The following is a 27,644-nucleotide window of genomic DNA, read 5'->3' as shown; positions in this document are numbered from 1 at the left end:
GTTTAGACCTGGTTTAGACCTGGTTTAGTCCTGGTTTAGTCCTGGTTTAGACCTGGTTTAGACCTGGTTTAGTCCTGGTTTAAAACTGGTTTTAGACCTGGTTTAGACCTGGTTTAAAACTGGTTTTAGACCTGGTTTAGACCTGGTTTAGACCTGGTTTAGACCTGGTTTTGACCTGGTTTAGACCTGGTTTTAGACCTGGTTTTAGACCTGGTTTTAGACCTGGTTTAGACCTGGTTTTAGTCCTGGTTTTAGTCCTGGTTTTAGTCCTGGTTTTAGTCCTGGTTTACACCTGGTTTAGTCCTGGTTTAGACCTGGTTTTAGTCCTGGTTTTAGTCCTGGTTTTAGACCCTGTCTAGACCTGGTTTAAACCTGGTTTAGACGTGGTTTAGACCTGGTTTAGACCTGATTTAGACCTGGTTTAGTCCTGTTTTAGTCCCGTTTTAGACCTTGTTTTAGTCCTGGTTTAGTCCTGGTTTAGACCTGGTTTAGACCTGTTTTTAGTCCTGGTTTTAGACCTGGTTTTAGACCTGGTTTAGTCCTGGTTTAGTCCTGGTTTAGACCTGGTTTAGACCTGGTTTAGTCCTGGTTTAGTCCTGGTTTAGACCTGGTTTAGACCTGGTTTAGTCCTGGTTTAGTCCTGGTTTAGACCTGGTTTAGACCTGGTTTAGTCCTGGTTTAAAACTGGTTTTAGACCTGGTTTAGACCTGGTTTAAAACTGGTTTTAGACCTGGTTTGGACCTGGTTTGGACCTGGTTTAGACCTGGTTTAGACCTGGTTTAGACCTGGTTTAGACCTGGTTTAGACCTGGTTTAGTCCTGGTTTAAAACTGGTTTTAGACCTGGTTTAGACCTGGTTTAGACCTGGTTTTGACCTGGTTTAGACCTGGTTTTAGACCTGGTTTTAGACCTGGTTTTAGACCTGGTTTAGACCTAGTTTTAGTCCTGGTTTTAGTCCTGGTTTTAGTCCTGGTTTACACCTGGTTTAGTCCTGGTTTAGACCTGGTTTAGTCCTGGTTTAGTCCTGGTTTAGACCTGGTTTAGTCCTGGTTTAGTCCTGGTTTAGACCTGGTTTAGACCTGGTTTAGTCCTGGTTTAAAACTGGTTTTAGACCTGGTTTAGACCTGGTTTAAAACTGGTTTTAGACCTGGTTTAGACCTGGTTTAGACCTGGTTTACACCTGGTTTAGACCTGGTTTAGACCTGGTTTAGACCTGGTTTAGACCTGGTTTTGACCTGGTTTAGACCTGGTTTTAGACCTGGTTTTAGACCTGGTTTTAGACCTGGTTTAGACCTGGTTTTAGTCCTGGTTTTAGTCCTGGTTTTAGTCCTGGTTTACACCTGGTTTAGTCCTGGTTTAGACCTGGTTTTAGTCCTGGTTTTAGTCCTGGTTTTAGACCCTGTCTAGACCTGGTTTTAGACCCTGTCTAGACCTGGTTTAAACCTGGTTTGGACCTGGTTTGACCTGGTTTGACCTGGTTTTAGTCCTGGTTTTAGTCCTGGTTTTAGTCCTGGTTTTAGTCCTGGTTTTAGTCCTGGTTTTAGTCCTGGTTTTAGTCCTGGTTTTAGTCCTGGTTTTAGACCCTGTCTAGTCCTGGTTTAGACCTGGTTTAAACCTGGTTTAGACGTGGTTTAGACCTGGTTTAGTCCTGTTTTAGTCCTGTTTTAGACCTGGTTTTAGTCCTGGTTTAGTCCTGGTTTAGACCTGGTTTAGACCTGTTTTTAGTCCTGTTTTTAGTCCTGGTTTAGACCAGGTTTAGACCTGGTTTAGACCTGGTTTAGTCCTGTTTTAGTCCTGTTTTAGACCTGGTTTTAGTCCTGGTTTAGTCCTGGTTTAGACCTGGTTTAGACCTGTTTTTAGTCCTGTTTTTAGTCCTGGTTTAGACCAGGTTTAGACCTGGTTTTAGACCTGGTTTTAGTCCTGGTTTAGTCCTGGTTTAGACCTGGTTTAGACCTGGTTTAGTCCTGGTTTAGTCCTGGTTTAGACCTGGTTTAGACCTGGTTTAGTCCTGGTTTAAAACTGGTTTTAGACCTGGTTTAGACCTGGTTTAAAACTGGTTTTAGACCTGGTTTAGACCTGGTTTAGACCTGGTTTGGACCTGGTTTAGACCTGGTTTAGACCTGGTTTAGACCTGGTTTTGACCTGGTTTAGACCTGGTTTTAGACCTGGTTTTAGACCTGGTTTAGTCCTGGTTTTAGTCCTGGTTTTAGTCCTGGTTTTAGTCCTGGTTTACACCTGGTTTAGTCCTGGTTTAGACCTGGTTTTAGTCCTGGTTTTAGTCCTGGTTTTAGACCCTGTCTAGACCTGGTTTAGACCTGGTTTAGACCTGGTTTAAACCTGGTTTGGACCTGGTTTGACCTGGTTTTAGTCCTGGTTTTAGTCCTGGTTTTAGTCCTGGTTTTAGACCTGGTTTAGTCCTGGTTTAGACCTGGTTTAGACCTGGTTTAGACCTGGTTTAGTCCTGATTTAGACCTGGTTTAGACCTGGTTTAGTCCTGGTTTAAAACTGGTTTTAGACCTGGTTTAGACCTGGTTTAGTCCTGATTTATACCTGGTTTAGACCTGGTTTAGACCTGGTTTAGACCTGGTTTAGACCTGTTTTTAGACCTGTTTTTAGTCATGGTTTAGTCCTGGTTTAGACCTGGTTTAGACCTGGTTTAGACCTGGTTTTAGACCTGGTTTAGACCTGGTTTAGTCCTGGTTTAGACCTGGTTTAGTCCTGGTTTAGTCCTGGTTTAGTCCTGGTCTAGTCCTGGTTTAAAACTGGTTTTAGACCTGGTTTAGACCTGGTTTAGACCTGGTTTAGACCTGGTTTAGTCCTGGTTTAGACCTGGTTTAGACCTGGTTTAGTCCTGGTTTAGACCTGGTTTAGACCTGGTTTAAAACTGGTTTTAGACCTGGTTTAGACCTGGTTTAGACCTGGTTTAGACCTGGTTTAGACCTGGTTTAGACCTGGTTTAGTCCTGGTTTAGTCCTGGGTTAGTCCTGGTTTAGTCCTGGTTTAGTCCTGGTTTAGTCCTGGTTTAGTCCTGGTTTAGTCCTGGTCTAGTCCTGGTTTAGTCCTGGTTTAGACCTGGTTTAAAACTGGTTTTAGACCTGGTTTAGACCTGGTTTAGACCTGGTTTAGTCCTGGTTTAGACCTGGTTTAGACCTGGTTTAAAACTGGTTTAGTCCTGGTTTAGTCCTGGGTTAGTCCTGGTTTAGTCCTGGTTTAGTCCTGGTTTAGTCCTGGTTTAGTCCTGGTCTAGTCCTGGTTTAGTCCTGGTTTAGACCTGGTTTAAAACTGGTTTTAGACCTGGTTTAGTCCTGGTTTAGACTTGGTTTAGTCCTGGTTTAGACCTGGTTTAGAACTGGTTTAGTCCTGGTTTAGACCTGGTTTGGACCTGGTTTGGACCTGGTTTGGACCTGGTTTAGACCTGGTTTAGTCCTGGTTTAGTCCTGGTTTAGTCCTGGTTTAGTCCTGGTTTAGTCCTGGTTTAGTCCTGGTTCAGACCTGGTTTAGACCTGGTTTAGACCTGGTTTAGTCCTGGTTTAGTCCTGGTTCAGAACTGGTTTAGACCTGGTTTAGACCTGGTTTAGTCCTGGTTTAGTCCTGGTTTAGTCCTGGTTCAGACCTGGTTTAGACCTGGTTTAGACCTGGTTTTAGTCCTGGTTTTAGACCTGGTTTAGACCTGGTTTAGTCCTGGTTTAGTCCTGGTTTAGTCCTGGTTTAAAACTGGTTTTAGACCTGGTTTAGACCTGGTTTAGTCCTGGTTTAGTCCTGGTTTAGACCTGGTTTAGACCTGGTTTAGACCTGGTTTAGACCTGGTTTAGACCTGGTTTAGACCTGGTTTAGACCTGGTTTAGACCTGGTTTAGACCTGGTTCAGACCTGGTTCAGACCTGGTTTAAAACTGGTTTAGTCCTGGTTTAGTCCTGGTTTAGTCCTGGTTTAGACCTGGTTTTAGACCTGGTTTAGACCTGGTTTAGACCTGGTTTAGACCTGGTTTAGACCTGGTTTAGTCCTGGTTTAGTCCTGGTTTAGTCCTGGTTCAGACCTGGTTTAGACCTGGTTTAGACCTGGTTTAGACCTGGTTTAGTCCTGGTTTAGTCCTGGTTCAGACCTGGTTTAGACCTGGTTTAGTCCTGGTTTAGTCCTGGTTTAGTCCTGGTTTAGTCCTGGTTCAGACCTGGTTTAGACCTGGTTTAGACCTGGTTTAGTCCTGGTTCAGACCTGGTTTAGACCTGGTTTAGACCTGGTTTAGTCCTGGTTTAGTCCTGGTTTAGACCTGGTTTAGACCTGGTTTAGACCTGGTTTTAGTCCTGGTTTTAGTCCTGGTTTACACCTGGTTTAGTCCTGGTTTAGACCTGGTTTAGACCTGGTTTAGACCTGGTTTAGACCTGGTTTAGACCTGGTTTAGACCTGGTTTGACCTGGTTTAGTCCTGGTTTAGACCTGGTTTTAGACCTGGTTTTAGACCTGGTTTTAGACCTGGTTTAGACCTGGTTTTAGTCCTGGTTTTAGTCCTGGTTTTAGTCCTGGTTTACACCTGGTTTAGTCCTGGTTTTAGTCCTGGTTTTAGACCTGGTTTAGACCTGGTTTAGACCTGGTTTAGACCTGGTTTAGACCTGGTTTTAGTCCTGGTTTTAGTCCTGGTTTTAGTCCTGGTTTTAGTCCTGGTTTTAGTCCTGGTTTTAGACCCTGTCTAGTCCTGGTTTAGACCTGGTTTAAACCTGGTTTAGACGTGGTTTAGACCTGGTTTAGACCTGATTTAGACCTGGTTTAGTCCTGTTTTAGTCCTGTTTTAGACCTGGTTTTAGTCTTGGTTTAGTCCTGGTTTAGACCTGGTTTAGACCTGTTTTTAGGCCTGTTTTTAGTCCTGGTTTAGACCAGGTTTAGACCTGGTTTTAGACCTGGTTTTAGACCTGGTTTTAGACCTGGTTTTAGACCTGGTTTAGTCCTGGTTTAGTCCTGGTTTAGACCTGGTTTAGACCTGGTTTAGTCCTGGTTTAGTCCTGGTTTAGACCTGGTTTAGACCTGGTTTAGTCCTGGTTTAAAACTGGTTTTAGACCTGGTTTAAAACTGGTTTTAGACCTGGTTTAGACCTGGTTTAGACCTGGTTTAGACCTGGTTTAGACCTGGTTTAGACCTTGTTTTAGACCTGGTTTAGACCTGGTTTTAGTCCTGGTTTTAGTCCTGGTTTTAGTCCTGGTTTACACCTGGTTTAGTCCTGGTTTTAGTCCTGGTTTACACCTGGTTTAGTCCTGGTTTAGACCTGGTTTTAGTCCTGGTTTTAGTCCTGGTTTTAGACCCTGTCTAGTCCTGGTTTGGACCTGGTTTGACCTGGTTTGACCTGGTTTTAGTCCTGGTTTTAGTCCTGGTTTTAGTCCTGGTTTTAGTCCTGGTTTTAGTCCTGGTTTTAGTCCTGGTTTTAGACCCTGTCTAGTCCTGGTTTAGACCTGGTTTAAACCTGGTTTAGACGTGGTTTAGACCTGGTTTAGACCTGATTTAGACCTGGTTTAGTCCTGTTTTAGTCCTGGTTTTAGTCCTGGTTTTAGTCCTGGTTTTAGTCCTGGTTTTAGACCCTGTCTAGTCCTGGTTTAGACCTGGTTTAAACCTGGTTTAGACGTGGTTTAGACCTGGTTTAGACCTGATTTAGACCTGGTTTAGTCCTGTTTTAGTCCTGTTTTAGACCTGGTTTTAGTCCTGGTTTAGTCCTGGTTTAGACCTGGTTTAGACCTGTTTTTAGTCCTGTTTTTAGTCCTGGTTTAGACCTGGTTTTAGACCTGGTTTTAGACCTGGTTTTAGACCTGGTTTTAGACCTGGTTTAGTCCTGGTTTAGTCCTGGTTTAGACCTGGTTTAGACCTGGTTTAGTCCTGGTTTAGTCCTGGTTTAGACCTGGTTTAGACCTGGTTTAGTCCTGGTTTAAAACTGGTTTTAGACCTGGTTTAGACCTGGTTTAAAACTGGTTTTAGACCTGGTTTAGACCTGGTTTAGACCTGGTTTGGACCTGGTTTAGACCTGGTTTAGACCTGGTTTAGACCTGGTTTTGACCTGGTTTTAGACCTGGTTTTAGACCTGGTTTTAGACCTGGTTTAGACCTGGTTTTAGTCCTGGTTTTAGTCCTGGTTTTAGTCCTGGTTTACACCTGGTTTAGTCCTGGTTTAGACCTGGTTTAGTCCTGGTTTAGTCCTGGTTTAGACCTGGTTTAGTCCTGGTTTAGTCCTGGTTTAGACCTGGTTTAGACCTGGTTTAGTCCTGGTTTAAAACTGGTTTTAGACCTGGTTTAGACCTGGTTTAAAACTGGTTTTAGACCTGGTTTAGACCTGGTTTAGACCTGGTTTACACCTGGTTTACACCTGGTTTAGACCTGGTTTAGACCTGGTTTAGACCTGGTTTAGACCTGGTTTAGACCTGGTTTTGACCTGGTTTAGACCTGGTTTTAGACCTGGTTTTAGACCTGGTTTTAGTCCTGGTTTTAGTCCTGGTTTACACCTGGTTTAGTCCTGGTTTAGACCTGGTTTTAGTCCTGGTTTTAGTCCTGGTTTTAGACCCTGTCTAGACCTGGTTTAGACCTGGTTTAAACCTGGTTTGGACCTGGTTTGACCTGGTTTGACCTGGTTTTAGTCCTGGTTTTAGTCCTGGTTTTAGTCCTGGTTTTAGTCCTGGTTTTAGTCCTGGTTTTAGTCCTGGTTTTAGACCCTGTCTAGTCCTGGTTTAGACCTGGTTTAAACCTGGTTTAGACGTGGTTTAGACCTGGTTTAGTCCTGTTTTAGTCCTGTTTTAGACCTGGTTTTAGTCCTGGTTTAGTCCTGGTTTAGACCTGGTTTAGACCTGTTTTTAGTCCTGTTTTTAGTCCTGGTTTAGACCAGGTTTAGACCTGGTTTTAGACCTGGTTTTAGACCTGGTTTTAGACCTGGTTTTAGACCTGGTTTAGTCCTGGTTTAGTCCTGGTTTAGACCTGGTTTAGACCTGGTTTAGTCCTGGTTTAGTCCTGGTTTAGACCTGGTTTAGACCTGGTTTAGTCCTGGTTTAAAACTGGTTTTAGACCTGGTTTAGACCTGGTTTAAAACTGGTTTTAGACCTGGTTTAGACCTGGTTTAGACCTGGTTTGGACCTGGTTTAGACCTGGTTTAGACCTGGTTTAGACCTGGTTTTGACCTGGTTTAGACCTGGTTTTAGACCTGGTTTTAGACCTGGTTTTAGACCTGGTTTAGTCCTGGTTTTAGTCCTGGTTTTAGTCCTGGTTTTAGTCCTGGTTTACACCTGGTTTAGTCCTGGTTTAGACCTGGTTTTAGTCCTGGTTTTAGTCCTGGTTTTAGACCCTGTCTAGACCTGGTTTAGACCTGGTTTAAACCTGGTTTGGACCTGGTTTGACCTGGTTTTAGTCCTGGTTTTAGTCCTGGTTTTAGTCCTGGTTTTAGACCTGGTTTAGTCCTGGTTTAGACCTGGTTTAGACCTGGTTAAGACCTGGTTAAGACCTGGTTTAGACCTGGTTTAGACCTGGTTTAGTCCTGATTTAGACCTGGTTTAGACCTGGTTTAGTCCTGGTTTAGTCCTGGTTTAGTCCTGGTTCAGACCTGGTTCAGACCTGGTTCAGACCTGGTTTAGACCTGGTTTAGACCTGGTTTAGTCCTGGTTTAGTCCTGGTTTAGACCTGGTTCAGACCTGGTTCAGACCTGGTTTAGACCTGGTTTAGACCTGGTTTAGTCCTGGTTTAGACCTGGTTTAGACCTGGTTCAGACCTGGTTTAGACCTGGTTTAGTCCTGGTTTAGTCCTGGTTTGGATCAGATTTCATGCAGTGGTTTTAATTAAACTTTCATTTCTTCAGATTTGAAATGTTGAGTTTTACCTCATATTTGAGTCGTCTGGAGGTCACAGTCTGTTTGTCCTCCTGAAGAAAACACACATGAGGAGGACAAAGAGGAGGACAGACCTGGAGAGAGGAGGACAGACCTGGAGAGAGGAGGACAGACCTGGAGAGAGGAGGACAGACCTGGAGAGAGGACAGACCTGGAGAGAGGAGGACAGACCTGGAGAGAGGAGGACAGACCTGGAGAGAGGAGGACAGACCTGGAGAGAGGAGGACAGACCTGGAGAGAGGAGGACAGACCTGGAGAGAGGAGGACAGACCTGGAGAGAGGACAGACCTGGAGAGAGGAGGACAGACCTGGAGAGAGGAGGACAGACCTGGAGAGAGGAGGACAGAGAGGAGGACAGACCTGGAGAGAGGAGGACAGAGAGGAGGACAGACCTGGAGAGAGGAGGACAGGTTGATTTGTTGCAGACGTCGTTGAACTTCCTCCTCGATCAGAACTTTGATCCTGGAAAATAAAATAAAAACATTTAGAAAATTCTTCATGTTTCACAGGACACGCCCCCTGGAGGACACGCCCCCTGGAGGACACGCCCCCTGGAGTACGCTCACATGTGACACTCCCCTGGAGGACGCACAAGGGGAGGACAGGAGGACAGGGGGACAGGAGGACAGGAGGACAGGGGGACAGGGGGACAGGGGGACAGGGTGGTACCTGTGGTCATTGAGGGCCGGCAGGGCGCTCAGGTCTTGGACTGGACTCACTGAGGAGCTGCAGGATCTGGTCCGGTCTTCACAGAGTCTGAGCCTGAGGTTCTGCAGCTCTCGCTCCACTCTGAGGAACAGAGAACATTAGAACATGAGGAGAACATCAGAACAAAAGAACATCAGAACATGTGGAGAACATTAGAACATGAGAACATCAGAACATGTGGAGAACATTAGAACATGAGAACATCAGAACATGTGGAGAACATCAGAACATGTGGAGAACATTAGAACATGTGGAGAACATTAGAACATGAGAACATCAGAACATGAGGAGAACATCAGAACAAAAGAACATCAGAACATGTGGAGAACATTAGAACATGAGGAGAACATCAGAACATAAGAACATCAGAACATGTGGAGAACATTAGAACAAAAGAACATCAGAACATGTGGAGAACATTAGAACATGAGGAGAACATCAGAACATAAGAACATCAGAACATGTGGAGAACATTAGAACATGAGAACATCAGAACATGAGGAGAACATCAGAACAAAAGAACATCAGAACATGTGGAGAACATTAGAACATGAGGAGAACATCAGAACATAAGAACATCAGAACATGTGGAGAACATTAGAACATGAGAACATCAGAACATGTGGAGAACATCAGAACATGTGGAGAACATTAGAACATGTGGAGAACATCAGAACATGAGAACATCAGAACATGTGGAGAACATCAGAACATGTGGAGAACATTAGAACATGAGAACATCAGAACATGAGGAGAACATCAGAACATGTGGAGAACATTAGAACATGTGGAGAACATCAGAACATGTGGAGAACATCAGAACATGTGGAGAACATTAGAACATGTGGAGAACATCAGAACATGTGGAGAACATCAGAACATGAGGAGAACATCAGAACATGAGGAGAACATCAGAACATGAGGAGAACATCAGAACATGAGGAGAACATCAGAACATGAGGAGAACATCAGAACATGAGGAGAACATCAGAACATGAGGACATCAGAACATGAGGACATCAGAACATGAGGACATCAGAACATGAGGACATCAGAACATGAGGAGAACATCAGAACATGAGGAGAACATCAGAACATGAGGAGAACATTAGAACATGAGAACATCAGAACATGAGGAGAACATCAGAACATGAGAACATCAGAACATGAGGAGAACATCAGAACATGAGAACATCAGAACATGAGAACATCAGAACATGAGGAGAACATCAGAACATGAGGAGAACATCAGAACATGAGGAGAACATCAGAACATGAGGACATCAGAACATGAGGAGAACATCAGAACATGAGGAGAACATCAGAACATGAGGAGAACATCAGAACATGAGGAGAACATCAGAACATGAGGACATCAGAACATGAGGAGAACATCAGAACATGAGGAGAACATCAGAACATGAGGAGAACATCAGAACATGAGAACATCAGAACATGAGGAGAACATCAGAACATGTGGAGAACATCAGAACATGTGGAGAACATCAGAACATGAGGAGAACATCAGAACATGTGGAGAACATCAGAACATGTGGAGAACATCAGAACATGAAGAGAACATCAGAACATGAAGAGAACATCCGAACATGAGGAGAACATCAGAACATGAGGAGAACATCAGAACATGAGGAGAACATCAGAACATGAGGAGAACATCAGAACATGAGAACATCAGAACATGAGAACATCAGAACATGAGGAGAACATCAGAACATGAGGAGAACATCAGAACATGAGAACATCAGAACATGAGGAGAACATCAGAACATGTGGAGAACATCAGAACATGTGGAGAACATCAGAACATGAGGAGAACATCAGAACATGAAGAGAACATCAGAACATGAGGAGAACATCAGAACATGTGGAGAACATCAGAACATGAGGAGAACATCAGAACATGTGGAGAACATTAGAACATGTGGAGAACATTAGAACATGTGGAGAACATCAGAACATGAGAACATCAGAACATGAGGAGAACATCAGAACATGAGAACATCAGAACATGAGGAGAACATCCGAACATGAGGAGAACATCAGAACATGAGGAGAACATCAGAACATGAGGAGAACATCAGAACATGAGGAGAACATCAGAACATGAGGAGAACATCAGAACATGTGGAGAACATCAGAACATGTGGAGAACATCAGAACATGAAGAGAACATCAGAACATGAGGAGAACATCAGAACATGTGGAGAACATCAGAACATGTGGAGAACATCAGAACATGAGAACATCAGAACATGAGGAGAACATCAGAACATGAGAACATCAGAACATGAGAACATCAGAACATGAGGAGAACATCCGAACATGAGGAGAACATCAGAACATGAGGAGAACATCAGAACATGTGGAGAACATCAGAACATGTGGAGAACATCAGAACATGAGGAGAACATCAGAACATGAGGAGAACATCAGAACATGTGGAGAACATCAGAACATGAGGAGAACATCAGAACATGTGGAGAACATCAGAACATGAGAACATCAGAACATGTGGAGAACATCAGAACATGAGAACATCAGAACATGAGGAGAACATCAGAACATGAGGAGAACATCAGAACATGTGGAGAACATCAGAACATGTGGAGAACATCAGAACATGTGGAGAACATAAGAACATGTGGAGAACATAAGAAAATGAGGAGAACATCAGAACATGAGAACATCAGAACATGAGGAGAACATGTGGAGAACATCAGAACATGAGGAGAACATCAGAACATGAGGAGAACATGTGGAGAACATCAGAACATGAGGAGAACATCAGAACATGAGGAGAACATCAGAACATGAGGAGAACATCAGAACATGTGGAGAACATCAGAACATGTGGAGAACATCAGAACATGTGGAGAACATCAGAACATGAGGAGAACATCAGAACATGTGGAGAACATGTGGAGAACATCAGAACATGAGGAGAACATCAGAACATGAGGAGAACATCAGAACATGTGGAGAACATCAGAACATGTGGGGAACATCAGAACATGAGGAGAACATCAGAACATGTGGAGAACATGTGGAGAACATCAGAACATGAGGAGAACATCAGAACATGAGGAGAACATCAGAACATGTGGAGAACATCAGAACATGTGGAGAACATCAGAACATGTGGAGAACATCAGAACATGTGGAGAACATGTGGAGAACATCAGAACATGAGGAGAACATCAGAACATGAGGAGAACATCAGAACATGTGGAGAACATCAGAACATGAGGAGAACATCAGAACATGTGGAGAACATCAGAACATGAGGAGAACATCAGAACATGTGGAGAACATCAGAACATGAGGAGAACATCAGAACATGTGGAGAACATCAGAACATGAGGAGAACATCAGAACATGTGGAGAACATCAGAACATGAGAACATCAGAACATGTGGAGAACATCAGAACATGAGGAGAACATCAGAACATGTGGAGAACATGTGGAGAACATGTGGAGAACATGTGGAGAACATCAGAACATGAGGACTCTTCACCTGTCTCCTCCTCCTCGCTCTCCTCTCGTCTTCTTCAGAGCGTTGTGTCTCTTCTCCACTCGCTCCAGAGCGTCCTTCATTTCTTCTCTCTGATGTTTGTCCTTGGCGTCCAGGATCTCTCGCTCTTTGCTCAGGACCTTCTCTTGCTGCCGGGCCACGTTGGTGGTGAAGTTGAATGTCTCCTGGAGCTGCTGGAGCTGCTGAGAGCTGGACACGAGGGACGAGAGCAGCTCCTCCTGCTCCTCCAGCTCCTTCTCCACCTGGAAACACCACGTCAGCATGTGTGCTATATGAATGTCCACCAGAGGGCGCTGTACCTGATAAAGTGCACTGTCCAGCGTGTCCTCTGGGGGGCGCTGCAGGGCGTCGGCCGCTCGGAGCTTGTCCTCTCTGAGCGCGCTCAGTGCAGCGCTGAGCGAGGACAGATGCTTCTGTTTGAGCTGCAGCTGGACCTCTGTCTCTTTAAGAGCGTGAACGTCACTGCTGAGGGCGTGGACATCCTGCCCCGCCCCCAAACCGTGCACGAGCCTCAGCACGCACGCACGCTCTGAGGACACCTGCAGGACAGAGGGGGAACTACTGTGAGACACCTGCAAGACAGAGGGGGAACTACTGTGAGACACCTGCAGGACAGAGGGGGAACTACAGTGAGACACCTGCAGGAAGGAGGGGGAACTAATGTGAGACACCTGCAAGACAGAGGGGGAACTACTGTGAGACACCTGCAGGAAGGAGGGGGAACTAATGTGAGACACCTGCAAGACAGAGGGGGAACTACTGTGAGACACCTGCAGGACAGAGGGGGAACTACAGTGAGACACCTGCAAGACAGAGGGGGAACTACAGTAAGAAACCTGCAGGACAGAGGGGGAACTACTGTGAGACACCTGCAAAACAGAGGGGGAACTACAGTGAGACACCTGCAGGACAGAGGGGGAACTAATGTGAGACACCTGAAAGACAGAGGGGGAACTACTGTGAGACACCTGCAGGACAGGGGGGAACTACTGTGAGACACCTGCAAAACAGAAGGGGAACTACAGTGAGACACCTGCAGGACAGAGGGGGAACTAATGTGAGACACCTGCAAGACAGAGGGGGAACTACTGTGAGACACCTGCAAGACAGAGGGGGAACTACAGTGAGACACCTGCAGAACAGAGGGGGAACTACAGTGAGACACCTGCAGGACAGAGGGGGAACTACTGTGAGACACCTGCAGGAAGGAGGGGGAACTAATGTGAGACACCTGCAAGACAGAGGGGGAACTACTGTGAGACACCTGCAGGACAGAGGGGGAACTACAGTGAGACACCTGCAAGACAGAGGGGGAACTACAGTAAGAAACCTGCAGGACAGAGGGGGAACTACTGTGAGACACCTGCAAAACAGAGGGGGAACTACAGTGAGACACCTGCAGGACAGAGGGGGAACTAATGTGAGACACCTGCAAGACAGAGGGGGAACTACTGTGAGACACCTGCAGGACAGGGGGGAACTACTGTGAGACACCTGCAAGACAGAGGGGGAACTACAGTAAGAAACCTGCAGGACAGAGGGGGAACTACTGTGAGACACCTGCAAAACAGAGGGGGAACTACAGTGAGACACCTGCAGGACAGAGGGGGAACTAATGTGAGACACCTGCAAGACAGAGGGGGAACTACTGTGAGACACCTGCAAGACAGAGGGGGAACTACAGTGAGACACCTGCAGGAGAGAGGGGGAACTAATGTGAGACACCTGCAAGACAGAGGGGGAACTACTGTGAGACACCTGCAGGACAGAGGGGGAACTACTGTGAAACACCTGCAAGACAGAGGGGGAACTACAGTGAGAAACCTGCAGGACAGAGGGGGAACTACTGTGAGACACCTGCAGAACAGAGGGGGAACTACAGTGAGACACCTGCAGGACAGAGGGGGAACTAATGTGAGACACCTGCAAGACAGAGGGGGAACTACTGTGAGACACCTGCAGGACAGAGGGGGAACTACTGTGAGACACCTGCAGAACAGAGGGGGAACTACAGTGAGACACCTGCAGGACAGAGGGGGAACTAATGTGAGACACCTGCAGGACAGAGGGGGAACTACTGTGAGACACCTGCAAGACAGAGGGGGAACTACTGTGACACACCTAGAGGACAGAGGGGGAACTACTGTGAGAAACATGCAAGACAGAGGGGGAACTACTGTGAGAAACCAGCAGGACAGAGGGGGAACTACTGTGAGACACCTGCAGGACAGAGGGGGAACTACAGTGAGACACCAGCAGGACAGAGGGGGAACTACTGTGAGACACCTGCAGGACAGAGGGGGAACTACTGTAAGAAATCTGCAGAACAGATGGGGAACTACAGTGAGACACCAGCAGGACAGAGGGGGAACTACAGTGAGACACCTGCAGGACAGAGGGGGAACTAATGTGAGACACCTGCAGGACAAATGTGAGACACCTGCAGGACAGAGGGGGAACTACTGTGAGACACCTGCGGTACAGAGGGGGAACTACTGTGAGACACCTGCAGGACAAATGTGAGACACCTGAAGGACAGAGGGGGAACTACAGTGAGAAACCAGCAGGACAGAGGGGGAACTACTGTGAGACACCTGCAGGACAGAGGGGGAACTACTGTGAGACACCTGCAGGAGAGAGGGGGAACTACTGTGAGACACCTGCAGGACAGAGGGGGAACTACTGTGAGGTACCTGCAGGACAGAGGGGGAACTAATGTGAGACACCTGCAGGACAAATGTGAGACACCTGCAGGACAGAGGGGGAACTACTGTGAGATACCTGCAGGACAGAGGGGGAACTACAGTGAGACACCAGCAGGACAGAGGGGGAACTACTGTGAGACACCTGCAGGACAGAGGGGGAACTACTGTGAGAAATCTGCAGGACAGATGGGGAACTAATGTGAGAAACCTGCAGGACAGAGGGGGAACTAATGTGAGACACCTGCAGGACAAATGTGAGACACCTGCGGTACAGAGGGGGAACTACTGTGAGACACCTGCAGGACAAATGTGAGACACCTAAAGGACAGAGGGGGAACTACAGTGAGAAACCAGCAGGACAGAGGGGGAACTACTGTGAGACACCTGCAGGACAGAGGGGGAACTACTGTGAGACACCTGCAGGAGAGAGGGGGAACTACTGTGAGACACCTGCAGGACAGAGGGGGAACTACTGTGAGGTACCTGCAGGACAGAGGGGGAACTAATGTGAGACACCTGCAGGACAAATGTGAGACACCTGCAGGACAGAGGGGGAACTACAGTGAGACACAAGCAGGACAGAGGGGGATCTACAGTGAGAAACCAGCAGGACAGAGGGGGAACTACTGTGAGACACCTGAAGGACAGAGGGGGAACTACTGTGAGACACCTGCAGGACAGAGGGGGAACTAATGTGAGACACCAGCAGGACAAATGTGAGACACCTGCAGGACATAGGGAGAACTACTGTGAGACACCTGCAGGACTGAGGGGGAACTACTGTGAGACACCTACAGGACAGAGGGGGAAATACTGTGAGACACCTGCAGGACAGAGGGGGAACTACTGTGAGACACCTGCAGGACAGACGGGGAACTACTGTGAGACACCTGCGGGACAGAGGGGGAACTAATGTGAGACACTTGCAGGACAAATGTGTGACACCTGCGGGACAGAGGGGGAACTACTGTGAGACACCTGCAGGACAGAGGGGGAATTACTGTAAGAAATCTGCAGAACAGATGGGGAACTAATGTGAGAAACCTGCAGGACAGAGGGGGAACTAATGTGAGACACCTGCAGGACAGAGGGGGAACTAATGTGAGACACCTGCAGGACAAATGTGAGACACCTGCAGGACAGAGGGGGAACTACTGTGAGACACCTGCGGTACAGAGGGGGAACTACTGTGAGACACCTGCAGGACAAATGTGAGACACCTGAAGGACAGAGGGGGAACTACAGTGAGAAACCAGCAGGACAGAGGGGGAACTACTGTGAGACACCTGCAGGACAGAGGGGGAACTACTGTGAGACACCTGCAGGAGAGAGGGGGAACTACTGTGAGACACCTGCAGGACAGAGGGGGAACTACTGTGAGGTACCTGCAGGACAGAGGGGGAACTAATGTGAGACACCTGCAGGACAAATGTGAGACACCTGCAGGACAGAGGGGGAACTACTGTGAGATACCTGCAGGACAGAGGGGGAACTACTGTGAGACACCAGCAGGACAGAGGGGGAACTACTGTGAGACACCTGCAGGACAAAGGGGGAACTACTGTGAGAAATCTGCAGGACAGATGGGGAACTAATGTGAGAAACCTGCAGGACAGAGGGGGAACTAATGTGAGACACCTGCAGGACAAATGTGAGACACCTGCAGGACAGAGGGGGAACTACTGTGAGACACCTGCGGTACAGAGGGGGAACTACTGTGAGACACCTGCAGGACAAATGTGAGACACCTGAAGGACAGAGGGGGAACTACAGTGAGAAACCAGCAGGACAGAGGGGGAACTACTGTGAGACACCTGCAGGACAGAGGGGGAACTACTGTGAGACACCTGCAGGAGAGAGGGGGAACTACTGTGAGACACCTGCAGGACAGAGGGGGAACTACTGTGAGGTACCTGCAGGACAGAGGGGGAACTAATGTGAGACACCTGCAGGACAAATGTGAGACACCTGCAGGACAGAGGGGGAACTACAGTGAGACACAAGCAGGACAGAGGGGGATCTACAGTGAGAAACCAGCAGGACAGAGGGGGAACTACTGTGAGACACCTGAAGGACAGAGGGGGAACTACTGTGAGACACCTGCAGGACAGAGGGGGAACTAATGTGAGACACCAGCAGGACAAATGTGTGACACCTGCAGGACATAGGGAGAACTACTGTGAGACACCTGCAGGACTGAGGGGGAACTACTGTGAGACACCTGCAGGACAGAGGGGGAACTACTGTGAGACACCTGCAGGACAGACGGGGAACTACTGTGAGACACCTGCGGGACAGAGGGGGAACTAATGTGAGACACTTGCAGGACAAATGTGAGACACCTGCGGGACAGAGGGGGAACTACAGTGAGACACCAGCAGGACAGAGGGGGAACTAATGTGACACACCTGCAGGACAAATGTGAGACACCTGCAGGACAGAGGGGGAACTACTGTGAGACACCTGCAGGACAGATGGGGAACTACTGTGAGACACCTGCAGGACAAATGTGAGACACCTGCAGGACAGAGGGGGAACTACTGTGAGACACCTGCAGGACAGAGGGGGAACTACAATGAGACACCGGCAGGACAGAGGGGGAACTACTGTGAGACACCTGCAGGACAGAGGGGGAACTAATGTGAGACACCTGCAGGACAAATGTGAGACACCTGCAGGACGGAGGGGGAACTACAGTGAGACACCAGCAGAACAGAGGGGGAACTAATGTGAGACACCAGCAGGACAAATGTGAGACACCTGCAGGACATAGGGAGAACTACTGTGAGACACCTGCAGGACAGAGGGGGAACTAATGTGAGACACCAGCAGGACAAATGTGAGACACCTGCAGGACATAGGGAGAACTACTGTGAGACACCTGCAGGACTGAGGGGGAACTACTGTGAGACACCTGCAGGACAGAGGGGGAAATACTGTGAGATACCTGCAGGACAGAGGGGGAACTACTTTGAGACACCTGCAGGACAGATGGGGAACTAATGTGAGAAACCTGGAGGACAAATGTGAGACACCTGCAGGACAGAGGGGGGACTAATGTGAGACACCTGCAGGACAAAGGGGGGACTACTGTGAGACACCTGCAGGACAGAGGGGGAACTACTGTGAGACACCTGCAGGACAGAGGGGGAACTAATGTGAGACACCTGCAGGACAGAGGGGGAGCTACAGTGAGACACCTGCAGGACAGAGGGGGAACTACAGTGAGACACCTGCAGGACAGAGGGGGAACTACTGTGAGACACCTGCAGGACAGAGGGGGAACTACTGTGAGACACCTGCGGGACAGAGGGGGAACTAATGTGAGACACCTGCAGGACAAATGTGAGACACCTGCAGGACAGAGGGGGAACTACAGTGAGACACCAGCAGGACAGAGGGGGAACTAATGTGAGACACCTGCAGGACAAATGTGAGACACCTGCAGGACAGAGGGGGAACTACTGTGAGACACCTGCAGGACAGAGGGGGAACTACTGTGAGACACCTGCAGGACAAATGTGAGACACCTGCAGGACAGAGGGGGAACTACAGTGAGAAACCAGCAGGACAGAGGGGGAACTACTGTGAGACACCTGCAGGACAGAGGGGGAACTACTGTGAGACACCTGCAGGACAGAGGGGGAACTACTGTGAGACACTTGCAGGACAGAGGGGGAACTACTGTGAGATACCTGCAGGACAGACGGGGAACTAATGTGAGACACCTGCAGGACAAATGTGAGACACCTGCAGGACAGAGGGGGAACTACAGTGAGACACAAGCAGGACAGAGGAGGAACTACTGTGAGACACCTGCAGGACAGCGGGGGAACTAATGTGAGACACCTGCAGGACAGAGGGGGAACTAATGTGAGACACCTGCAGGACAAATGTGAGACACCTGCAGGACAGAGGGGGAACTACAGTGAGACACCAGCAGAACAGAGGGGGAACTACTGTGAGACACCTGCAGGACAGAGGGGGAACTACTGTGAGACACCTGCAGGACAGAGGGGGAACTAATGTGAGACACCTGCAGGACAAATGTGAGACACTTGCAGGACCGAGGGGGAACTACTGTGAGACACCTGCAGGACAGAGGGGGAACTACTGTGAGACACCTGCAGGACAGAGGGGGAACTAATGTGAGACACCTGCAGGACAAATGTGAGACACCTGCAGGAGAGAGGGGGAACTATAGTGAGACACCTGCAGGACAGAGGGGGAACTACTGTGAGACACCTGCAGGACAGAGGGGGAACTACAGTGAGACACCTGCAGGACAGAGGGGGAACTACAGTGAGACACCTGCAGGACAAAGGGGGAACTTCTGTGAGACACCTGCAGGACAGAGGGGGAACTACAGTGAGACACCTGCAGGACAGAGGGGGAACTACAGTGAGACACTGTGTGTGAGGGGCGTGGCTAAAGGTAGTGTGTGTGAGGGGCGTGGCTAAAGCTAGTGTGTGTGAGGGGCGAGGCTAAAGCTAGTGTGTGTGTGAGGGGCGTGGCTAAAGCTAGTGTGTGTGAGGGGCGTGGCTAAAGCTAGTGTGTGTGAGGGGCGTGGCTAAAGCTAGTGTGTGAGGGGCGAGGCTAAAGCTAGTGTGTGTGAGGGGCGTGGCTAAAGCTAGTGTGTGTGAGGGGCGTGGCTAAAGCTAGCGTGTGTGAGGGGCGTGGCGTTCGAACCTTTCTTCATGTCATGCTAATGCTAATGCTAAGGTCAGTTATGACCTGGAAATATCAGATTGTGGCTCTTGACAAAGCGAGTACCATAAACAGGAAACAGCTGATGCTAACGTGCGTTGCTAGCTTTGTGTTGCTAACGTGCGTTGCTAGCTTTGTGTTGCTAACGTGCTTTGCTAGCTTTGCGTTGCTAACAAGCTTTGCTAGCTTTGTGTTGCTAACGTGCGTTGCTAGCTTTGCATTGCTAACGTGCTTTGCTAGCTATGCATTGCTAACGTGCTTTGCTAGCTTTGCGTTGCCAACGTGCTTTGCTAGCTTTGTGTTGCTAATGTGACTTGCTAGCTTTGTGTTGCTAACGTGCTTTGCTAGCTTTGTGTTGCTAACGTGCTTTGCTAGCTTTTTGTTGCTAAAGCTCCATACAGTCGTTAGCATCAGTGGAAACACGGAGCTTTAGCTCTGTGTTTGAGACAAATGATTCTTTTGTGTTTCTTTTTGTTTCTTGTTTTGGCCTGAGTCTGTGTTCTCTCTCGTCCAATCATCTGGCTGTGCTGTGAGGCTCCTCCCCCTGAGATAAAGTCCACCTGGCGCTCAAGAGCCAGAACCTCTCAGGGGCCAGAACCTCTCAGGGGCCAGAACCTCTCAGGGGCCAGAACCTCTCAGGAACGCTCTGACCTCTGAGTATAAAGTCGTACCTCGGCCTCGAGTCGATCCTTCTGCAGCTGTAGCTCCTCCTCTTTCTGCTGCAGCCACTTGAGCTGCTGAACTTTGAACTCTGTCCACTGCAGCCGCGCCAACCTGACACCAGAGGGCGACACTTTAAACACTTTAAACACATCAGACTGAACACCTGCAGGAGACACTTTAAACACATCAGACTGAACATCTGCAGGAGACACTTTAAACACATCAGACTGAACACCTGAAGGAGACACTTTAAACACATCAGACTGAACACCTGCAGGAGACACTTTAAACACATCAGACTGAACATCTGCAGGAGACACTTTAAACACATCAGACTGAACATCTGCAGGAGACACTTTAAACACATCAGACTGAACACCTGCAGGAGACACTTTAAACACATCAGACTGAACACCTGAAGGAGACACTTTAAACACATCAGACTGAACATCTGCAGGAGACAATTTAAACACATCAGACTGAACACCTGAAGGAGACACTTTAAACACATCAGACTGAACACCTGCAGGAGACACTTTAAACACATCAGACTGAACACCTGCAGGAGACACTTTAAACACATCAGACTGAACATCTGCAGGAGACACTTTAAACACATCAGACTGAACACCTGAAGGAGACACTTTAAACACATCAGACTGAACACCTGAAGGAGACACTTTAAACACATCAGACTGAACACCTGCAGGAGACACTTTAAACACATCAGACTGAACATCTGCAGGAGACACTTTAAACACATCAGACTGAACACCTGAAGGAGACACTTTAAACACATCAGACTGAACACCTGCAGGAGACACTTTAAACACATCAGACTGAACACCTGCAGGAGACACTTTAAACACATCAGACTGAACACCTGAAGGAGACACTTTAAACACATCAGACTGAACACCTGCAGGAGACACTTTAAACACATCAGACTGAACACCTGCAGGAGACACTTTAAACACATCAGACTGAACACCTGCAGGAGACACTTTAAACACATCAGACTGAACACCTGAAGGAGACACTTTAAACACATCAGACTGAACACCTGCAGGAGACACTTTAAACACATCAGACTGAACACCTGCAGGAGACACTTTAAACACATCAGACTGAACACCTGCAGGAGACACTTTAAACACATCAGACTGAACACCTGCAGGAGACACTTTAAACACATCAGACTGAACATCTGCAGGAGACACTTTAAACACATCAGACTGAACACCTGAAGGAGACACTTTAAACACATCAGACTGAACACCTGCAGGAGACACTTTAAACACATCAGACTGAACACCTGAAGGAGACACTTTAAACACATCAGACTGAACACCTGCAGGAGACACTTTAAACACATCAGACTGAACACCTGAAGGAGACACTTTAAACACATCAGACTGAACACCTGAAGGAGACACTTTAAACACATCAGACTGAACACCTGCAGGAGACACTTTAAACACATCAGACTGAACACCTGCAGGAGACACTTTAAACACATCAGACTGAACATCTGCAGGAGACACTTTAAACACATCAGACTGAACACCTGAAGGAGACACTTTAAACACATCAGACTGAACACCTGAAGGAGACACTTTAAACACATCAGACTGAACACCTGCAGGAGACACTTTAAACACATCAGACTGAACATCTGCAGGAGACACTTTAAACACATCAGACTGAACACCTGAAGGAGACACTTTAAACACATCAGACTGAACACCTGCAGGAGACACTTTAAACACATCAGACTGAACATCTGCAGGAGACACTTTAAACACATCAGACTGAACATCTGCAGGAGACACTTTAAACACATCAGACTGAACACCTGCAGGAGACACTTTAAACACATCAGACTGAACACCTGAAGGAGACACTTTAAACACATCAGACTGAACATCTGCAGGAGACAATTTAAACACATCAGACTGAACACCTGAAGGAGACACTTTAAACACATCAGACTGAACACCTGCAGGAGACACTTTAAACACATCAGACTGAACACCTGCAGGAGACACTTTAAACACATCAGACTGAACATCTGCAGGAGACACTTTAAACACATCAGACTGAACACCTGAAGGAGACACTTTAAACACATCAGACTGAACACCTGAAGGAGACACTTTAAACACATCAGACTGAACACCTGCAGGAGACACTTTAAACACATCAGACTGAACATCTGCAGGAGACACTTTAAACACATCAGACTGAACACCTGAAGGAGACACTTTAAACACATCAGACTGAACACCTGCAGGAGACACTTTAAACACATCAGACTGAACACCTGCAGGAGACACTTTAAACACATCAGACTGAACACCTGAAGGAGACACTTTAAACACATCAGACTGAACACCTGCAGGAGACACTTTAAACACATCAGACTGAACACCTGCAGGAGACACTTTAAACACATCAGACTGAACACCTGCAGGAGACACTTTAAACACATCAGACTGAACACCTGAAGGAGACACTTTAAACACATCAGACTGAACACCTGCAGGAGACACTTTAAACACATCAGACTGAACACCTGCAGGAGACACTTTAAACACATCAGACTGAACACCTGCAGGAGACACTTTAAACACATCAGACTGAACACCTGCAGGAGACACTTTAAACACATCAGACTGAACATCTGCAGGAGACACTTTAAACACATCAGACTGAACACCTGAAGGAGACACTTTAAACACATCAGACTGAACACCTGCAGGAGACACTTTAAACACATCAGACTGAACACCTGAAGGAGACACTTTAAACACATCAGACTGAACACCTGCAGGAGACACTTTAAACACATCAGACTGAACACCTGAAGGAGACACTTTAAACACATCAGACTGAACACCTGAAGGAGACACTTTAAACACATCAGACTGAACACCTGCAGGAGACACTTTAAACACATCAGACTGAACACCTGCAGGAGACACTTTAAACACATCAGACTGAACACCTGCAGGAGACACTTTAAACACATCAGACTGAACATCTGCAGGAGACACTTTAAACACATCAGACTGAACACCTGAAGGAGACACTTTAAACACATCAGACTGAACACCTGCAGGAGACACTTTAAACACATCAGACTGAACACCTGAAGGAGACACTTTAAACACATCAGACTGAACACCTGAAGGAGACACTTTAAACACATCAGACTGAACATCTGCAGGAGACACTTTAAACACATCAGACTGAACACCTGAAGGAGACACTTTAAACACATCAGACTGAACACCTGCAGGAGACACTTTAAACACATCAGACTGAACATCTGCAGGAGACACTTTAAACACATCAGACTGAACACCTGCAGGAGACACTTTAAACACATCAGACTGAACACCTGCAGGAGACACTTTAAACACATCAGACTGAACACCTGCAGGAGACACTTTAAACACATCAGACTGAACACCTGCAGGAGACACTTTAAACACATCAGACTGAACACCTGAAGGAGACACTTTAAACACATCAGACTGAACACCTGCAGGAGACACTTTAAACACATCAGACTGAACACCTGCAGGAGACACTTTAAACACATCAGACTGAACACCTGCAGGAGACACTTTAAACACATCAGACTGAACACCTGCAGGAGACACTTTAAACACATCAGACTGAACATCTGCAGGAGACACTTTAAACACATCAGACTGAACACCTGAAGGAGACACTTTAAACACATCAGACTGAACACCTGCAGGAGACACTTTAAACACATCAGACTGAACACCTGAAGGAGACACTTTAAACACATCAGACTGAACACCTGAAGGAGACACTTTAAACACATCAGACTGAACACCTGAAGGAGACACTTTAAACACATCAGACTGAACACCTGAGGGCGACAGAGGCAGTAACAGTCTGGAAGAACTCACTGTGTGATCTGCTGCTCCGCCCCCTTTTCATACTCAGAGGATCTTTCCCTGGACCCTGGTCTGGACCCTGGTCTGGACCCTGGTCTGGACCCTGGTCTGGACCCTGGTCTGGACCCTGGTCTGGACCCTGGTCTGGCCACTGGTCCAGTCTCTGGTCCGGTCTCTTTGGCCTGGAGCAGGTTCTGGCGGATCTCAGTCAGAGTCCTTTGCTCGTCCTCCACACGACGCACGTCTCCGAGCAGAACCTGCCACAAAAGACACAACATGGTACTACAATACAAGTACTGTTACTGCAGTACTACAATACAAGTGGTACTGCATTAACAGTACTTGTATTGTAGTACTGCAGTAACAGTACTTGTATTGTAGTACTGCAGTAACAGTACTTGTATTGTAGTACTGCAGTAACAGTACTTGTATTGTAGTACTGCAGTAACAGTACTTGTATTGTAGTACTGCAGTAACAGTACTTGTATTGTAGTACTGCAGTAACAGTACTTGTATTGTAGTACTGCATTAACAGTATTATGCAGTATTACACTACAAGTACTGTTAATGCATTTAAATGTCAAACCATATCTCCAAAAAGAACTATCAATAATCTTAGAGATAAACTCTCCTCCTCGAAGTCAAAGCATAAAAACTATAAAAATTAATGTTTTGTCCAGATTTATCTCTCTGTTCCAGACTCTCTTTGATGAATAAAACCATCTCTAGATTTATATGACAAGAAACCTCTAATTCTGATTTAAAACTCTATAATTATCAATGGTAAAAGGGGGCGGGGTTTATCTTGTGTGTAATGTGGTGCCGGGGGTTCCTGTACAGGTCTTATACTGAGAGTCATGTGGTGCCTGAGGTTCCTGTACAGGTCTAATACTGAGAGTCATGTGGTGCCTGAGGTTCCTGTACAGGTCTTATACTGAGAGTCATGTGGTGCCTGAGGTTCCTGTACAGGTCTTATACTGAGAGTCATGTGGTGCCTGAGGTTCCTGTACTGGTCTTATACTGAGAGTAATGTGGTGCCGGGGGTTCCTGTACAGGTCTTATACTGAGAGTCATGTGGTGCCTGAGGTTCCTGTACAGGTCTTATACTGAGAGTCATGTGGTGCCTGAGGTTCCTGTACAGGTCTTATACTGAGAGTCATGTGGTGCCGGGGGTTCCTGTACAGGTCTTATACTGAGAGTCATGTGGTGCCTGAGGTTCCTGTACAGGTCTAATACTGAGAGTCATGTGGTGCTGGGGGTTCCTGTACAGGTCTTATACTGAGAGTCATGTGGTGCCTGAGGTTCCTGTACAGGTCTTATACTGAGAGTCATGTGGTGCTGGGGGTTCCTGTACAGGTCTTATACTGAGAGTCATGTGGTGCCTGAGGTTCCTGTACAGGTCTTATACTGAGAGTCATGTGGTGCTGGGGGTTCCTGTACAGGTCTTATACTGAGAGTCATGTGGTGCCTGAGGTTCCTGTACAGGTCTTATACTGAGAGTCATGTGGTGCCGGGGGTTCCTGTACAGGTCTTATACTGAGAGTCATGTGGTGCCGAGGGTTCCTGTACAGGTCTTATACTGAGAGTCATGTGGTGCCGAGGGTTCCTGTACAGGTCTTATACTGAGAGTCATGTGGTGCCGGGGGTTCCTGTACAGGTCTTATACTGAGAGTAATGTGGTGCCGGGGGTTCCTGTACAGGTCTTATACTGAGAGTAATGTGGTGCCGGGGGTTCCTGTACAGGTCTAATACTGAGAGTCATGTGGTGCCTGAGGTTCCTGTACAGGTCTTATACTGAGAGTCATGTGGTGCAGGGGGTTCCTGTACAGGTCTCATACTTAGAGTCATGTGGTGCCTGAGGTTCCTGTACAGGTCTAATACTGAGAGTCATGTGGTGCCTGAGGTTCCTGTAAAGGTCTTATACTGAGAGTCATGTGGTGCCGAGGGTTCCTGTACAGGTCTTATACTGAGAGTAATGTGGTGCCGGGGGTTCCTGTACAGGTCTTATACTGAGAGTAATGTGGTGCCGGGGGTTCCTGTACAGGTCTAATACTGAGAGTCATGTGGTGCCTGAGGTTCCTGTACAGGTCTTATACTGAGAGTCATGTGGTGCCGGGGGTTCCTGTACAGGTCTTATACTGAGAGTCATGTGGTGCAGGGGGTTCCTGTACAGGTCTTATACTGAGAGTCATGTGGTGCCTGAGGTTCCTGTACAGGTCTTATACTGAGAGTCATGTGGTGCCGGGGGTTCCTGTACAGGTCTTATACTGAGAGTCATGTGGTGCCTGAGGTTCCTGTACAGGTCTTATACTGAGAGTCATGTGGTGCCGGGGGTTCCTGTACAGGTCTCATACTGAGAGTCATGTGGTGCCTGAGGTTCCTGTACAGGTCTTATACTGAGAGTCATGTGGTGCCTGAGGTTCCTGTACAGGTCTAATACTGAGAGTCATGTGGTGCCTGAGGTTCCTGTACAGGTCTTATACTGAGAGTCATTTTGTGCCGAGGGTTCCTGTACAGGTCTTATACTGAGAGTCATGTGGTGCCGGGGGTTCCTGTACAGGTCTTATACTGAGAGTAATGTGGTGCCGGGGGTTCCTGTACAGGTCTTATACTGAGAGTAATGTGGTGCCGGGGGTTCCTGTACAGGTCTAATACTGAGAGTCATGTGGTGCCTGAGGTTCCTGTACAGGTCTTATACTGAGAGTAATGTGGTGCCGGGGGTTCCTGTACAGGTCTAATACTGAGAGTCATGTGGTGCCTGAGGTTCCTGTACAGGTCTTATACTGAGAGTCATGTGGTGCCTGAGGTTCCTGTACAGGTCTTATACTGAGAGTCATGTGGTGCCGGGGGTTCCTGTACAGGTCTTATACTGAGAGTCATGTGGTGCCGGGGGTTCCTGTACAGTTCTTATACTGAGAGTCATGTGGTGCCGGGGGTTCCTGTACAGGTCTTATACTGAGAGTCATGTGGTGCCGGGGGTTCCTGTACAGGTCTTATACTGAGAGTAATGTGGTGCCGGGGGTTCCTGTACAGGTCTTATACTGAGAGTCATGTGGTGCCTGAGGTTCCTGTACAGGTCTTATACTGAGAGTCATGTGGTGCCTTTATGACCAAAGGTTTTGTACCAAATAGAACTGACCTGAGACTCAAGGTCTGGGGGACAAAAGGTCTAAGGTTTGTCTGTGACTCACTGCTTCCTCTCGGCGTTCTCGGAGCTGTTCTTCTAGTCTCCTGACGGCGCAGAGCTGCTCCTCCTCCTGCTCCTTCAGCCTCAGAGTCTCTGAGGTCAGACGCTCTCTCTGCTCCAGTCTGAGCCTCTGCAGACGCTGCAGCTCTGACAGCAGCTCCTGCTCCTCCAGAGACGCCTCCTGCTCCTCCTGAGACGCCTCCCGCTCCTCCTGAGACGCCTCCCGCTCCTCCTGAGACGCCTCCTGCTCCTCCTGAGACGCCTCCTGCTCCTCCTGAGACGCCTCCTGCTCCTCCTGAGACGCCTCCTGCTCCTCCAGAGACGCCTCCTGCTCCTCCTGAGACG

General features: G+C 47.6%; 1 protein-coding gene and 1 long non-coding RNA gene across 3 annotated transcripts in view; both read right to left on the bottom strand.

Moving 5' to 3' along the window:
• kif16ba (kinesin family member 16Ba) overlaps positions 1-27,644 on the bottom strand; it is an 85,551-nt gene that overhangs the window by 28,693 nt on the left and 29,214 nt on the right. Inside the window, exons 21-28 of one of the 2 annotated variants that reach the window (XM_072462401.1) lie at positions 27,304-27,644; positions 24,125-24,369; positions 20,186-20,288; positions 12,402-12,641; positions 12,085-12,344; positions 8,510-8,629; positions 8,233-8,302; positions 7,831-7,872 (exon numbers count right to left, since the gene is read on the bottom strand). The exon at positions 27,304-27,644 is cut by the window's right edge and continues 358 nt beyond it. In XM_072462401.1, the coding sequence (XP_072318502.1) occupies positions 7,831-7,872; positions 8,233-8,302; positions 8,510-8,629; positions 12,085-12,344; positions 12,402-12,641; positions 20,186-20,288; positions 24,125-24,369; positions 27,304-27,644 (1,421 nt within the window). The remainder of the gene's footprint in view (positions 1-7,830; positions 7,873-8,232; positions 8,303-8,509; positions 8,630-12,084; positions 12,345-12,401; positions 12,642-20,185; positions 20,289-24,124; positions 24,370-27,303) is intronic. The other variant, XM_072462402.1, reaches the window with a different exon arrangement.
• On the bottom strand, positions 390-5,107 carry LOC140377107 (uncharacterized). The gene is made up of 3 exons (XR_011930093.1): positions 4,526-5,107; positions 3,635-3,658; positions 390-541 (listed from the first exon to the last, which is right to left on the bottom strand). It is a non-coding gene; the product is annotated as an uncharacterized lncRNA (long non-coding RNA).

Source organism: Eucyclogobius newberryi, unplaced genomic scaffold, assembly GCF_026437365.1.
Source record: "Eucyclogobius newberryi isolate DKJ021-1_F unplaced genomic scaffold, fEucNew1.0.hap1 SCAF_4, whole genome shotgun sequence".
In the NCBI taxonomy this organism is placed as follows: domain Eukaryota; kingdom Metazoa; phylum Chordata; class Actinopteri; order Gobiiformes; family Gobiidae; genus Eucyclogobius; species Eucyclogobius newberryi.
This window is presented reverse-complemented; position numbering and strand designations above follow the sequence as displayed.